This window comes from Desmodus rotundus, chromosome 5 (genome assembly GCF_022682495.2).
Source record: "Desmodus rotundus isolate HL8 chromosome 5, HLdesRot8A.1, whole genome shotgun sequence".
Lineage (NCBI taxonomy): Eukaryota > Metazoa > Chordata > Mammalia > Chiroptera > Phyllostomidae > Desmodus > Desmodus rotundus.
The window spans coordinates 89,379,967-89,393,739 of record NC_071391.1 but is presented as its reverse complement, the minus strand read 5'-3'; the positions used below and the strand labels follow the sequence as shown (position 1 = coordinate 89,393,739).

Sequence of the window (13,773 nt, the reverse complement as noted above, 5' to 3'; positions counted from 1 at the left end):
GAAACAATCTTCAGAATTCTATTAGGTATGCTGGCCTAGGGGGATCCTCAATCTCCCTTTTGGAACTTTATCATTGATTTGTAAGGCCCTACAGCAAAATGCTTGATTTCTACACTGAAAACTAGCAGGTCAAAGGACATAATCACTATGCATTAGCACTAATCAATGTATACCACCAACCCCTCAAACATAAAAAGCTTACCAATGAAACAATAGTCCACATAAGCCCAATTCACAAAAAATAAAGTTCAGTAAGCAGTCAAACACTCTTTTCATAATGAAGAAACAACTACTGTTTTGGCAAAACTTTTAAAAGAAGAAAAAACTTACTAATATGACCTTATTTGAAATAACTGCAATTACTTAAGAGGCTTCACTCACTGCATACTACTGCTAAGCAAAATAATGCCAGTGGATAAGAAAACATTAGCACCTGATTAAAACTTTAAAGGTGATTTATCAAAGACCAACAGATAAAATATTCTGGTGCCCAGACATTAGGTCCCTGAATCCAGGTGGCTCTCTTTCTCACCAGTCTCTTAAAAAGCTATGATTGGAAACTGTCAGCATAAAACTTTGCTTTTTAACATAACATTTGGAATGCGAACACTTGGTCCTTCAATACAAAATACATCAGCATTCTAAACAAAAAGAAAATGCTTTCAAGGATCCTCTTAAAATAGACTAGCTTCTCCTAATAAAGACTTTCTTATTATACTCAAATATACATGGGGCTAAAATTTACATATAACCAGGCAAGTCTCAATTTTAAAAATAAGCAGGTAAATGAAATGTCTTAAATTTTTTTTAAATTTATTTATTTATTTATTTATTTGCTGCTGTATCTTTTAGAAAAGCAAAATCAACTCACATTTAAGCACCAACTCCATGCAAGTAACCTGACCGGTTCAGTCTTTTTGTCATGTATGAGGCCTTTGGTTCTCCAACTACATGGGATCTGTGTTGTTAGCTTAAAAAATACAGAATTGGCCTTTCAAAAAAAAATAATAATCTACAGCAACCAATAAATAGTCTCAAGCAACCCTGCTGACTGCAGCTGCCTTCTGAAGGCTGGGAAAAGGAGGTAGAGATATAGCAGAAAGAGGCAGGGAAAAGGGCCGCTGCAGCTAGCTACATAGCAAGGAACACGCCCCCATCATGTCCTCCCTGCTCTATCAGAAGGCGGGTTGTTGTCAGTCTCATCAGGCTGCCTTAGAAACGATTTAAAAAAGGAGGCAGGAAGACTAACAACTAAAAAATGCCAGCTCCTTGAAAGGAGGGGCTGGTATCTCTGGGATCTTCCCCCCCACCCCCACTTCTTCCCAGGATGTTTTGTATATCTAAAGCGGTGCGGGGCACAATAGGGGATAGGGGTTTGCCCAAGATATTTTGTGTGCATTAACGGCAGAGCACGCAGGAAATGCCTGGTTATCTTTCCCTTTCTGTTTCAATCAAGAGCAGTGCAGAGCAGCAACCCCATACCCCGCGCTTCCTTTAGGCTCCTAGCAGCTGCTCTTCTTCCTCCTAGCATCCCTCATCCTCTTCTCCCCTCTCCCCTACAATTCAAATTCCCCCGTCTGCATCCAATGGAAAATAAATGCGTAATGCCATGGCTGAACCTCAAGTCAACTTCCCTTCCCAGGGCAACTTTCCTTTTTGCTGAAGGAGGCTGAATAATGCTTATCAAAGCATCGCTATTCTCACCCCAATATTAATGTGGAAGTGGCAAAGATCTTGAATCAGAGACATAATCCTAATTCTTTCTAAAGAATAACTTTGCTTCCTAACTCCCTTTTTCCCAACCACAAGCAACCACCACCACGCACTAAAGCAAAACTGTCCCTATCTACTCTCCTCACTCAACCCCTCTTCCCCCACCCCTTCCATGCCCCAGGATTGGCCAAGGAAAAGATGGATCAATAATGCAATGTTGGAGAGAAGGAGGCCAGAAGGGAGGTAGGGTTGGAGATTGCGCGCTCTCCCGCGCAGTGGGTGGGGTGGGAGAGCAGCTGCTTTCCCTGGGCGGGTGCTGCCCAAGTCCCCCACAAACACCTCCCTCACAGGGGCCCGTCCTCGGAGCTGGAGGGAAAGCCTGCCTTCTCTCCGGAGGAATGGAAGAAAGATGCTCTTCTCTGAGCATAGGGGACAGTTAACTATTTCCCCTAATCCTTCATTCTGAAGAAGGAAAGGGTGGAGTGAAGGTAATTTACCAATAGGCTAGAAACTGTAGCTCTGTATGATGGAGAAGCAGACCGCTGTACAGGGTATTACCGTTATCTTCAGAGGGAAAGAAGGTGAAGGAAGGCAAAGGAGGAAAGATTTTTTCCGGGGGGAGGGGCGGGTAGGGCGGGATGAGGAAGCATCTACCTGCTTGGGGTAGGGGCTGGGGAGTGGGGATTGGGGGACCGTGGCGGAGGTGAAGTAAGGGGGAGTGGCTGGTACTAGGGACCTAGCCCCGGGATGGAATTAGGGATCATCAGGATTTCCGAAGCAAGGTACTGGAAGGGACAACGGTCCCCAAGGATAGAATACGGACCTGGATGAGGCCATCACCCGAGAGAGACCCAAGAGAAAAACTGCCCGAAGAGTGGAACATCTGCCCAGAGAGGGAGGCGGGGTGTGGAGGGATCAAGTCCCTAGGAGGGAGGGTGGGAGGAATCTTGCTTGGATGAGGTAATCTGTGGAAGGGAGGAGGGGTTCAGTCCCGGGAAGGGAAGCCCCGGCGAGGGGTCGGTGCCAAGGCATGTGGGCAAGGGTCAGGAGGAGAGTGGGGAGGCAAACGCACTCAGCCAGATGGGTTCAAACGCCGGGGTGGGAGCTCCTGGGGAGATCTGAACCCATGTATGGGGGTCACAAGATGGGAGGGCCACTGCCACGGTTCAGGGACCCCAGGATGGTCCCCAAATTAGGACGCTCAACAATCCCTGATGGGGGAGGGGAGGAGGCTCCGCAGAGGGTCGAGACCCCAGACCTTGGGGTTCCTCGCCCCCTTACCTCTCCGCTGCCGCCTCCCCCGCCGCTCTCCCCAAACACCGCCCGGAACCGGCGCAGGTTGGTGCCGATGGCGGCTGAGACCTGCAGCGCCGCGTCGAAGCCCGGGCCCACCCGGAGCAGGGCCGGCCCAGAGGAGGCTGAGGATGATGACGAAGACGAAGACGAGGCGGACGACGAAGAGGGTGCTGAGGCGGCGGCCGCTCCCCCTGCAGCCCCAGCCCCGCTGCTTCCCGCCGCCGCCGCGGCCGCCACAGCCGGGGGGGAGGGGGGCGTCCCCGGGCCGCCGCCGCCGGCCGGAGGCCCGGGGGGAAGCAGCAGGGCCGGGACGCGTTGCCGTGGGGCGCCCCCTAGGCCCCGGCGCCCCCCGCCGCCGCCACCCCCGGTGGTCCCGGGTCGGGCGGGGAAGCGCCACCGACAGCTGTGCGCCATGTTCGCCCCGTGAAGTGAAGCAGCGAGAGGGAGAGGCGACAACACAGGGGGGCGGGGAGGCGGAGGGGGTGCCTAGGGCCCCGGAACCTGCCTAACCCGCTCGACGCCGCCTGGCTGCCGGCGCCCTGCAGGCCGCAGTGCAGAGCGACGGGCCGCGCCAGGAGGCCCGGTAACCTGGATACCCTGCTCCGGCCTGCGATTCTGACGCCTGGCCGCAGCTACGCCATCCCGAGGCCCGGGCCGCTGCTTACTGCCCGCCGCCCGCCCCGCAACCTGAATAACTGCATACCCCGCCCTCCGGGAGCGGCCGAGCTCGGGAAAAGGAGGGGGGAAGGAAGCCGAGGAGCCCGAAGCGGAGCGCGGGTTCCGGGGAGAGGGGGAGGGGGCGCAGACTAGAAGGGGACGAAGGCGGAGGGAAGCAAGCCGCCTGCAGAATGGAGAGCCAGAGGCCGATTACACACGTTCCCGGGATGCGCTGGGAATCGAACCACTCGGGAGAGCAGCTTCCAGGATAACGCGGCCGCCGGGTTGGGGACTAGTGAGCTTTCTCTGCCTCCGGGCACGGACATAAGATGGGTCAGCCCTGATTTAACGCCTCTAGAATAAAAGACCCCTTTTTGTACTACCTGCAAAACGGAAGCGTTTCCCAGTTTACTAATATGCAAAACAGAACGGCCTTCAATGAATGCGCTTTAAAAAAAAATAATGAGCTCCTCCCATTTTCCTGCTGGAGCTCTCTCCAAAATGCACAAGCAAGTGGCAGGTCTCCCGCCACCTCTTCACCCTACTAGGCATTCGGGGCTGAGGAACCCCTGTTTTTCGTACCCTTCAGCAATGAGTTGGGCTGTTTCTCCAACTCGGGTACCGGGGCCAAGGCGTGCTCGGCTAACGAGGCGGTGTTACAACATAGCTAAAGTTGGATGGCTAGTGGGGCCTAGAGGGAAGAGGCGGGCAAAAGCGCCCCCGCCCCTTCCTCAGTTCTGTGCCTCTCGGAGCATGCAAAGCGGCCCCTAATATATGCAAGCAAAGGGAAGGGAGCTTATGAGCACATTTCTGATTAAGAGAGGGAGAAGAAGAGCTCTGGGCTTTACGATACACTGGGTGGTTGGGCCCCGCGGGCGGCGATCTCAGAGCGGAATTAGTAGGCTGACGGGGGAGGGGGAAGGAAGGAGGAGGGTTAGGGCGGGGATAAATATCCACTCGGTTTACTTTATGGAGGGAAAGAGGGGAGGGTTCCTCAAGCTAGGCATTAGAATCCTGCAAGGCTGGGAAAGCAGAAAAGGGAAGGTGGAATTTGCACCGGGAGAACTTGTGGCGGCTGAGGATGGGGAATCGATACACAGCCAGCAGGCCCCCGGGCAGTCTCAGTCACCCCCTCCCCCAGACGAGGTGGAGTTCGCGGGAAGGTCATGCTGCCGTCCTGGACTCCCGCACTGGTACAGCGCACTGCATGTAATATTCGCAGCCTGGGGCGGCGAATTTGGGAAAGAGGGGGGACGATCTTGGTGAGCAGGTTGCAATCAGCTCTAGTCCTCTGGAGGGTGCACCGCACGCCTCCAGAGAAGGTCCACAACCTCCTGGTGCTGAAAACCTGCGTCCCTCCAACCGCGAAATGTTTGTGCAAAGCGAACGATGGGGGGCGGGGGTGGGGAGCGGAGCAAGGGAAGACACACAAGCGAGCTCCAACTCCCCCAACTCGTCCCGGATCGATCGTCGTTCCAACCGCGCAGGACGAAACCCAGATGGTTTGCAAAGCGCACACACAGAACCAGATTTCGTTGTTACATCGCGTGGTTTACTAGGCGCAAAACGGGTGGGAGTCATGGCAGTCTCCAACGGCAGCCTCAAAACTCTGCTAAGGAGGACTAAATTGCAATATACTATTTAGCGTTAGGCGTTGGGGGTTTTTGTTTCGGTGAGATTGCTGTGATCACTTAGAGATTGGCGACAACATGGATTCCCGCAAGCGTCCTGATTTGTTCCCTCTCTCTCTCTTTTTTTTTTTTTGTATTTGTCCCCCCTTTAATATGCATAACGGTCTGCAGAGGTAATAGGCAGTGGCCTGAGCGATAGGCTTTATATAACTGCCAACAGGGTTTCTTGCTGCCCTCCACCTATGAGAAAACCTAAGCCAGGTAGGTTCTGAGTAACCTTACTTCAGACACACCTCATTTGACACAGGTGGGAGGTCTGCAGGATGGTGGGGGCAGCAGGAAGAAAGAATGTCTAACATTGTATGAAATCTTTAGACTCAATCCTCTAGTTAGAAAATCTAGAGAAATCATCTTTGTCTCTGCCTCCAGACTACTCCAAAAGGAGACAGAGCAAATCAGTACTGGGTTTCTTGGAGTTTTCAAGGCAGAAATGATGACATGTTTATTAAATGCTTTCTATGAGCCTAAGTGCTTTATGTACATTCAGTTCTCTTCAACCCTCTGAGATAATTCTGATTTTACAAATGGGGAAACTGGGGCTTAGAGTAATGTCCCAGGTCACACAATAAGTAGCAGGACCAAAAATCATTAGGTCTGATATGAATATCCATAACCATACTGCTGATCCCCAAAAGACATACTATGCCACCTCACACCAATTAGGATTGCTACCATCAAAAAAGCAAAACAAGTGTTGGTGAAGATGTGGAGAAATTGGAACACTGGTGGAGATGTAAAATGGTACAGCTGCTGAGGAAAACAAACAATATGGCAGTTCCTCAAAAAGTTTAAAAGAGGATCACCATATGATCAAGCAATTCCATCCACTTCTGGTATACACCCAAAAGAATTGAAAGCAGGGTTGCAAAGAGATATTTGTATAACCTTGTCTGTGGCAGCATTATTCACAATAGCCAAAACACAGAAACCACCCAAGTGGTTTCAATAGCCAATGAATAGATAAGCAAAATGTGGTATATACATACAATGAACTATTATTCAGCCTTAAAAAGGAAGGAACTTATGTAGTATACTACAACATGGATGAACCTTCCGAACATTATACTGAGCGAAATAATCTAGTCACAAAAAGACAAATACTGTAGATTCCACTTATATGAGGTATTTATAGTAGTCAAAAACTATAAAGACAGAAACTATAATGATGGTTGCCAGGGGCTAGGGTGAGGGGAGGATGGAGAGTTATTGTTTAGTGAGTGTAGAGTCTCAGATTTACAAGATGAAAAGAGTTGGAGATGGGTCGTGGTGATGGCTACAAAATAATGTGAATGTATTTTTTAAAAGACATTTTGTGCTTTATTCATAAGGTACCTTAAACTCCATGTGCTTAATTTTTAAAATTATCATTCAATTTATTTTTCTTGAATACTGAATATAGTCATATGGTTAAAAATTTAAAGGAATTAAAGTGTTCATTCCAGTCTTGTTCTGAACTACCCTCACCTCCTCCAGTCATATCTTACCCTTTCTCAGGAGCAACTAATGTTATCAGACTCTTGTATATTCTTCTAGAGGTAGCCTTTGCCTATACAAGCAAGTACATATAGAAGTGTTTCCATAAATGTAAGAATTTTGACCCCACTTTGTGGATCTTGCTTAGAAATATCTTGGAAATCATTCTTATGGTAGTCAGCATTTCCTGCATGGAATAGATGCAGCATAGTTTATTTAACCAATTTTATATTAGTGGGCACTTAAATTGTTTCCAAACTTTTGCTATTTTAAACAGTGCTACAGTGCATAACCTTGAACATATGTAATTTAGTAAATGTGCAAATATATTTGTAGTATAAATTTCTCTCCTTTTAATTTTATTTATTGATTTGAGAGAGAGAGAAACATCGATTCGTTGTTCCACTCATTCATGCATTCATTGGTTGATACTTGTACGTGCCCTGGCCAGGGATCGAACCTGCAACCTTGGCGTATCAGGATGACACTCTAACCAAGTGAGCTACCTGGCCAGGGCCTGTAATATAAATTTCTGGAAGTGGAATTTCTGAGTCACATAATTTTGATAGATGTCGACAAGTCATCACCTGTAAATAAGACTTCACACTCCTACCAGCAGTGTTTGAGTGCCTTGTTCCCCACACCTTTCCAAAAAAGATTTTTTTACTTCTTGATTGTTGCTAGCCTAGTAGAAATGCACATTATTAATTTTTTCAAAATGACAAAAAAATTTTAAGAGGGAAATCCCAAATTTCCCCTCTTTCTGCAATTACTTCTCGTTTGAAGGGGCCTCTAGATATTCATTCCCTGTTCCCCTCCCTAGAAAGACATCTCATTGCACACTAGTATTGTGGTGGAACTAACATAGGCTCAAAGTCACAAATCTGGGCTTGAATTGCAAGTTCAATTAATTGTAGCTATGTGATCTTGAACCAGGCACCCTTGCTCATTTTGTTCCTAATTTGCAAAATAAGGATATTAATAGCAACTTTGTAGGATTGTTATGAAGATTGAATAAGATCATCTAAGTAAAGCGACTTCTCTGTCATTCAGATAGAAACAGCAGTTACCCCCCAGGGATCTCCTTATTCATTGGTGAAGTTACCCACCTCTTAAATCAGCAATTTCCTTTCTCCAAACAGCACGCCCCCATGGAAAACATTGGATTAGTAATCCCTAAAGCCGTCCTGCTACGAAAAGAACAATGACTGCAGTCATTTAAATTTACCTGTAGGAAGGCCTGATCATCAGTGAACAGAGTATTCCACCTCTTCAGATGCTGCTTTCTTTTGGGGAAGGAAGGGCCAACTCCATTAATCTTCTACAAAGGTTTCCTGGCTGGTGTGGCTCAGTTGGTTAGAGCATCATCCCGTAAACCTAAAGGTGGAGGGTTCGATTCCAGTCAGGGCACATGCTTAGGTTGCAGGTTCCGTCCGGGGTCAGTCCCGGGTCAAGGCATATGCAAGAGGCAACTCATCCATGTTTCACCCTCACCTGGATGTTTCTCCCCCTCTCTCTTCCCCTCTCTCCAAAACCAATAAGCATGTCCAATAAGCATGTCCTATGGTGGGGATTTAAAAAAAAAAAAAAGTTAGCAATGGTTGCAATTTGCAACTGCTGAGAATCCTTAAGTCTGTACTTCTGAACTCAAAAAAAAATTAAGTAAAGCTATACCTATGACTAAAAGGACTGTAAATCCTGACCCCAGCATGATGGACAGCTGGTTTTCTGTAAAGGATTGGGAGTAGTCCTGGCCAAAGGCAAAGACTAAGTGATTTTTGGGCCATGAATTCCTTGCAAACGGGAATTGAGTATTACTTATCTTTGTATCCCTTGTGCCAGTAGTGTCTGTACCAGCACAATTAATGTCTGCAGAAAAAAAATGACTCCCTTCCCAGCTGCACTCTTGAACCTTGGGATTCATACCCAAGGGATCTTGTTTTGTCAGAAGATTTAGCAATTGCGTGTACTGGACTAATTTTTTTGTACATTTTATTTAAAATCAGTTAAATTGTTTCCATTTAAAATTGTACCAATGAGCAAACTTCCTATCTCTCAAAGAGACAAAAATGATAGGAATAATTATTGTTTGATTATTGCTGTTCCACCTTGTATAAGCTTGGAGGAAATGTCGCACTAAAGCATTTCCATTCCCTCTCTTTCTAGTTATCGCTAAATTGTACTCATAATAGTCTTCTGATCGGTGCTCTTACCAGCAATATCTGTGCTTTCTGATTTTCTGTCCTTTTATTCTTTTAAATTAAAAAAAAAAGGGAGGGAGAAAGAGGGAAAGAGTGGGAGAGAAACATCGATGTGTGAGAGAAACATCAGCTGGTTGCCTCTCACATGCCCCCATTTGGGGACCTGACCCAACCCAGGCCTGTGCCCTGACTGGGAATCAAACCAGCAGCCTTTCAGCTTGTAGGCTGATGCTCAATCCACTGAGCCACACCAGCCAGGGCTGTCCTTTTATTTATTGAACAAGCATTTACTGAACACTAACTTTGTACCAGCTATTATGTTAGATCTGGGACACAAAGATGCTATGTCACAAAACTTTCACAGAAACATGAGAAGAAAGGGGGCTTTTGAGAAAGAGTATTTATTTCATTGTTGCTTGAACATAAGTTACATGTGGGAAAGTGTCAAAAGATGACTGACCAGTTCACATTAAGGAGTTTGTCCTACAAAAGTTAGAAAAAATCGAAAGATTTGAAGCAGGGACTGATGGTGGCAACTAAGCATAAAAAAGCAGGCTGCTGGACCCTGGCCAGGTCCGTGGCGCAGGGTCCGTGCCCCTGGCTCAGTTGTTCAGAGCATCATGCTGATGCACCAAGGGTGTGGGTTTGAACTCTGATCAGGGCACACAGAAGAATCGACCAATGAGTACATAAGTAAGTAGAACAAGAAACTGATGTTTATTTCTCTTTCTCTCTCTCTCGTAAATCAATAAATAAAAATTAAAAAAGGAAAAAAGCAGGCTGACGTTGAGACTAGAGGCAGAAAATGCATTTAGGATATTTCTGACCTTGTCACAGGGCTTCAGACTCATATCCACATGCAGTGTCCAGATGTTGGGTGCAGTGGCAGTGAAGATAAAGGAATGAAGCAGCTTCCAAACATATTTAGCAGATAGAATGACTTTTGGTGTCAAAAAATTAAGAAGAAGGGTTTTTCTCATGTTGCCAGCTGGGGAGATACCACTAGCTAAGATAAGGACAAGAAGAAGAAGTTTTTGCTTGGAAATGATGAGTTTAGCTTTGAAACAGTTGAGTTTGAGAGGCCTGTGAGATCTGCAGGTGGAGCTGTCTAAACAGTAGTTGGATATATTGTATTGGAGCTCAGAAGAAAAGGCTAAAAATATAGATTTGAGACTTGGAAGCATAGAGATGGTAGTTGAAACTCTTACCAGTGTTGGGGTTCTTTGGTTTCCTAAGATAGAAATCAAGAGGAAACCCCGGAGAAATTTCCAGAGAGATTTTATTAAGCTTATGCTTGAGTAAAGGACGATCCTCTGAACTGGATCCAGGGCTGGGTCTGCTTGGTTTCTTTTAAAACTGGGGAAAAAGCAGGCTGGTCTTAAAAGGTGAGCTTGTGAGGATTTCAGAAAGTGGAATAGTCTATGTCAGGAAGGGGTTACTTCCTCCTTCTGTCAGGCCAGTTGTCAACTATCTTGCACCTGTGCTGTGCGAGCAAGATGGTTGTGTTGCTCATTACCGCCACCCTAGAAAAGTCCTATAGGGGCCAAACCTTGATCAATTGCACATGCAAAACAATGGTTTCACCCTGGCTGGTGTAGCTCTGTGGACTGAGCACTGGCCTGCAAATCAAAAGGCTGCCAGTTTGATTCCCAGTCAGGGCACATGCCTGGGTTGCTGGCCGGGTCCCCAGTTGGGGTGTGCAAGAGGCAACCGACTGATGCTTCTCTCCCTTTCTTTCTCCCTCCCTTCACCTCTCTCTAAAAATAAATAAAAATAATATTCTTAAATTTTTTTTTTAAAAAATTCAGTGGTTTCCACATCTTCTGGCCACCTGGTCTTAACTTAGCTTCCTGGCCACCCAGTGTTTTTCCATTCCCAGGCCTAAGTCCCTGTACTGTCCAAAAACCATGGGCATGGATAAGTCCACACAGAAGCAGTATGTGTAGCACATATAGGTAAAAGGGTAAAAACCAGAACCAGAAGAAACCCCAGTCTACTGGGGTGCTAACAAAAATTAGTGAATGAGCCCAGGTTAGGTAGCTCAGTTGATTAAAGCATTGCCCTGATACATCAAGGGTTGGATCTCTGGTCAGGGCACATACATGAAGCAACCAATGAATGCATAAATAAGTGGAACAACAAATCGATGTTTCTCTCTCTCTTTCTAAAAATTAATAAATTTTAAAAAATTAAAGTAGCCCATGAAAGGCGACTGAGAATGAGGCAAGAGGGAAGCCATAGGAGAAAAAGAGTTTCAGACAGATGAGCTATAAACAATGTCAAATGGAATAGAGGTCAAGAAGCAAAAGGACTAAAGAGTGTTCCTCATAGTCCTAGGGAAGTCGCAGATGATCTCATTCACAGCAGTTGCTAGGGAAAGGTGAAATCCGAAGTCAGAATATGCTTGGTTGAGGGGTAAATGGAGAAAGCAAGGAGAAGAAAGTGGAGTCAACTCTTGGAGAGGCTCAGTTATAAAGGGAGAGAAGGACTTTAGCTGGAGCTGCTGAACACATGGTTGAGTTTATTTGTTAAGCTACGTTTTGGTTATTATAAAAATAATATATGCAAGGTAAAAAATTTTAAGTATGAAAGAATATAAAAAAGATAATTACTGGAAAAAATATATTCTAATGTCAGAAGATAAACAAGCACATATATAGCTATATTTTTTATATATGTATATATATGGGTATATACAGATACATATTTTCTCTACTCAATATGATTATACCATATAAACTACTATGCCTGACCCTTTAATCTTTTTCACTTAACAGTATGTCCTGGAAACCTTTCCATATCTTTCTGACCTTATATCTTGCCCTTCTCTCTCTCTATTTCATTGTGTTCTACTGCTTTGACCTCCTTTCCGCTCCTGGAACACACCAGGTACACTCACACCTTAAAGCTTTCACACTTGCTATTTCCTCTGCCTGGAATGTTCTTACCCCTGATTCCTCTTGGCTCTTCTCTTTCTTCAGATCTCTACTTAAGTGTCACCTCCTCAGAGAGGCTACCTACCTCCTGTTTTTAAGGATACATTACCCTACTTCACTTTTCTTCACAGCACTTATTATCATGCATTTGTTGACTTGTGCAATGTCAGTTTCCCCTATAAGGATATGTAGGGGGAAACTCCATGAAGGGAGGGACTTTGTTTCACTACTCTACACCCAGAGCCTAGAACAGTACCTGACTCTTAATAGAACTCAATAAAATAGGAAAAGGCCCAGAACTAGAATAGTCAGTGTAGTATTATGGACAACAACATAGTGATTAAGAGTGCAAGCTCAAACTGCTTGGGTTCTAATCTTTATTTCTCTGCAGGTGTGTCCACTTGGGTGAGTGAATTAGTTTCCTCTCAGTAAAACAGGGTCATACTAGTTCCTAACTCCCTGGGTTGTTGTGAGGTTTAATATGTGAACATATGGAGATGCGTAGAATATTAGCTGACACATGGTAAATTGTAATGGATGCCCATTGCTTATGGGTATTAGTGGTATATCGTAAAAGCACTGACTCCGTTCTTTCAGCTCTCCTTCACTTTGATTATTTTTTCTTGGCTTCCTTTCTCTGTCCTTCACTGCTTAAACCCTGGTGTGCCCTGAGTGCTTTTCATTTCTCATATTGTCTTGGAGTAAACTTATGATTTTCACTGCCACCCAGGTTGAAGAGTGCCATAATTGCTGACCCAAACAGCACTGTCCCTGGGGCCTCAGAATCCTGCAGCCAAGTGCTTTGAGCATTTCCACACTAATTACTTGTTAGGTTATGTGACGCACTGAACTGTGGGCTCCTCAAGGGCAGGAATCGTTTCTTGGTTATCTTTATCTCTGCTTCTTCAAGGGTGGTGCTCTTCATAGGTATACTTTATAGGTGCTCATAGTCTAGTGAAGGGAAACAGGCAATAAATAAATTACTGTAATAAGTTGGTTGGTGACAAGTGCTGTATTAACAGAGTTTGGAAAGGCTGAGATGCAATAGTTTATAGGATGGCCAGGGAAGACCTTCGGGTTAAGGGGATATCTGAACAGACCACTGAGGGAAGTGAGAGAGTAAACCAAATGATGTCTGAGGAAAGAGCATTTCAAGCATAACCAGCAAATGTAGAAGGCCTGAGGGGAACGTGTCTAGAGGACAACGAAGAGGAATAAAGTGACTGATGGGATAGTGGCAGAGAAAGAAGTGAGTGAAGTAATGAGGGAGGGGAATGTTTTAAAACATACAGGGACATCCTGACTGATGTGGCTCAGTGGATTGACTGCTGTACCAAAGGGTCATTGGTTCGATTCCTAGTCAGAGCACGTGCCTGGGTTGTGGGCCAGGTCCCCAGCTGGGGGCATGTGAGAGGCAACCAATTGATATTTCTCTCAATCTCTCTCTTTTGAAAGATTTTGTTTATTTATTTTTAGAGAGAGGGGAAGGGAGGGAGAAAGAGAGAGAGGGAAAAAGAGAGGGAAGGGAGGGAGAAGCCATTGGATTATTTTCCCGGGGCCATCCCTCAGTGTTGATATTTCTCAGTTATATTCTTAGCTCTCTTTTCATTATTTCTTTTATTTATTTAAATACTTACTGAATGCTTACTACATGCCAGGCACAGTTCTAAGTGTCAGGAATATAGCAATAAACAATACAAAAATGCCTGCCTTCTCCTCATGGAGCTTACTTACTCTTCTTGAGCAATCTCACCTCATACTCAAGGCCCCAGTCACTCTCTACGTGCTTGTGACTTCCAAATTTAC

General features: G+C 45.6%; 1 protein-coding gene across 6 annotated transcripts in view; it reads right to left on the bottom strand.

Moving 5' to 3' along the window:
• KMT2A (lysine methyltransferase 2A) overlaps positions 1-3,482 on the bottom strand; it is a 98,118-nt gene extending 94,636 nt beyond the window's left edge. For 4 of the 6 annotated variants that reach the window (XM_053924694.1, XM_053924700.1, XM_053924697.1 and 1 more), the window contains exons 1-2: positions 2,995-3,482; positions 872-970 (exon numbers count right to left, since the gene is read on the bottom strand). In XM_053924694.1, coding sequence (XP_053780669.1) covers positions 872-970; positions 2,995-3,423 — 528 coding nt within the window. In that variant the 5' untranslated portion in view covers positions 3,424-3,482. The remainder of the gene's footprint in view (positions 1-871; positions 971-2,994) is intronic. The other 2 variants (XM_053924698.1, XM_053924699.2) reach the window with 2 other exon arrangements.
• Positions 3,483-13,773: the final 10,291 nt, after the last annotated feature.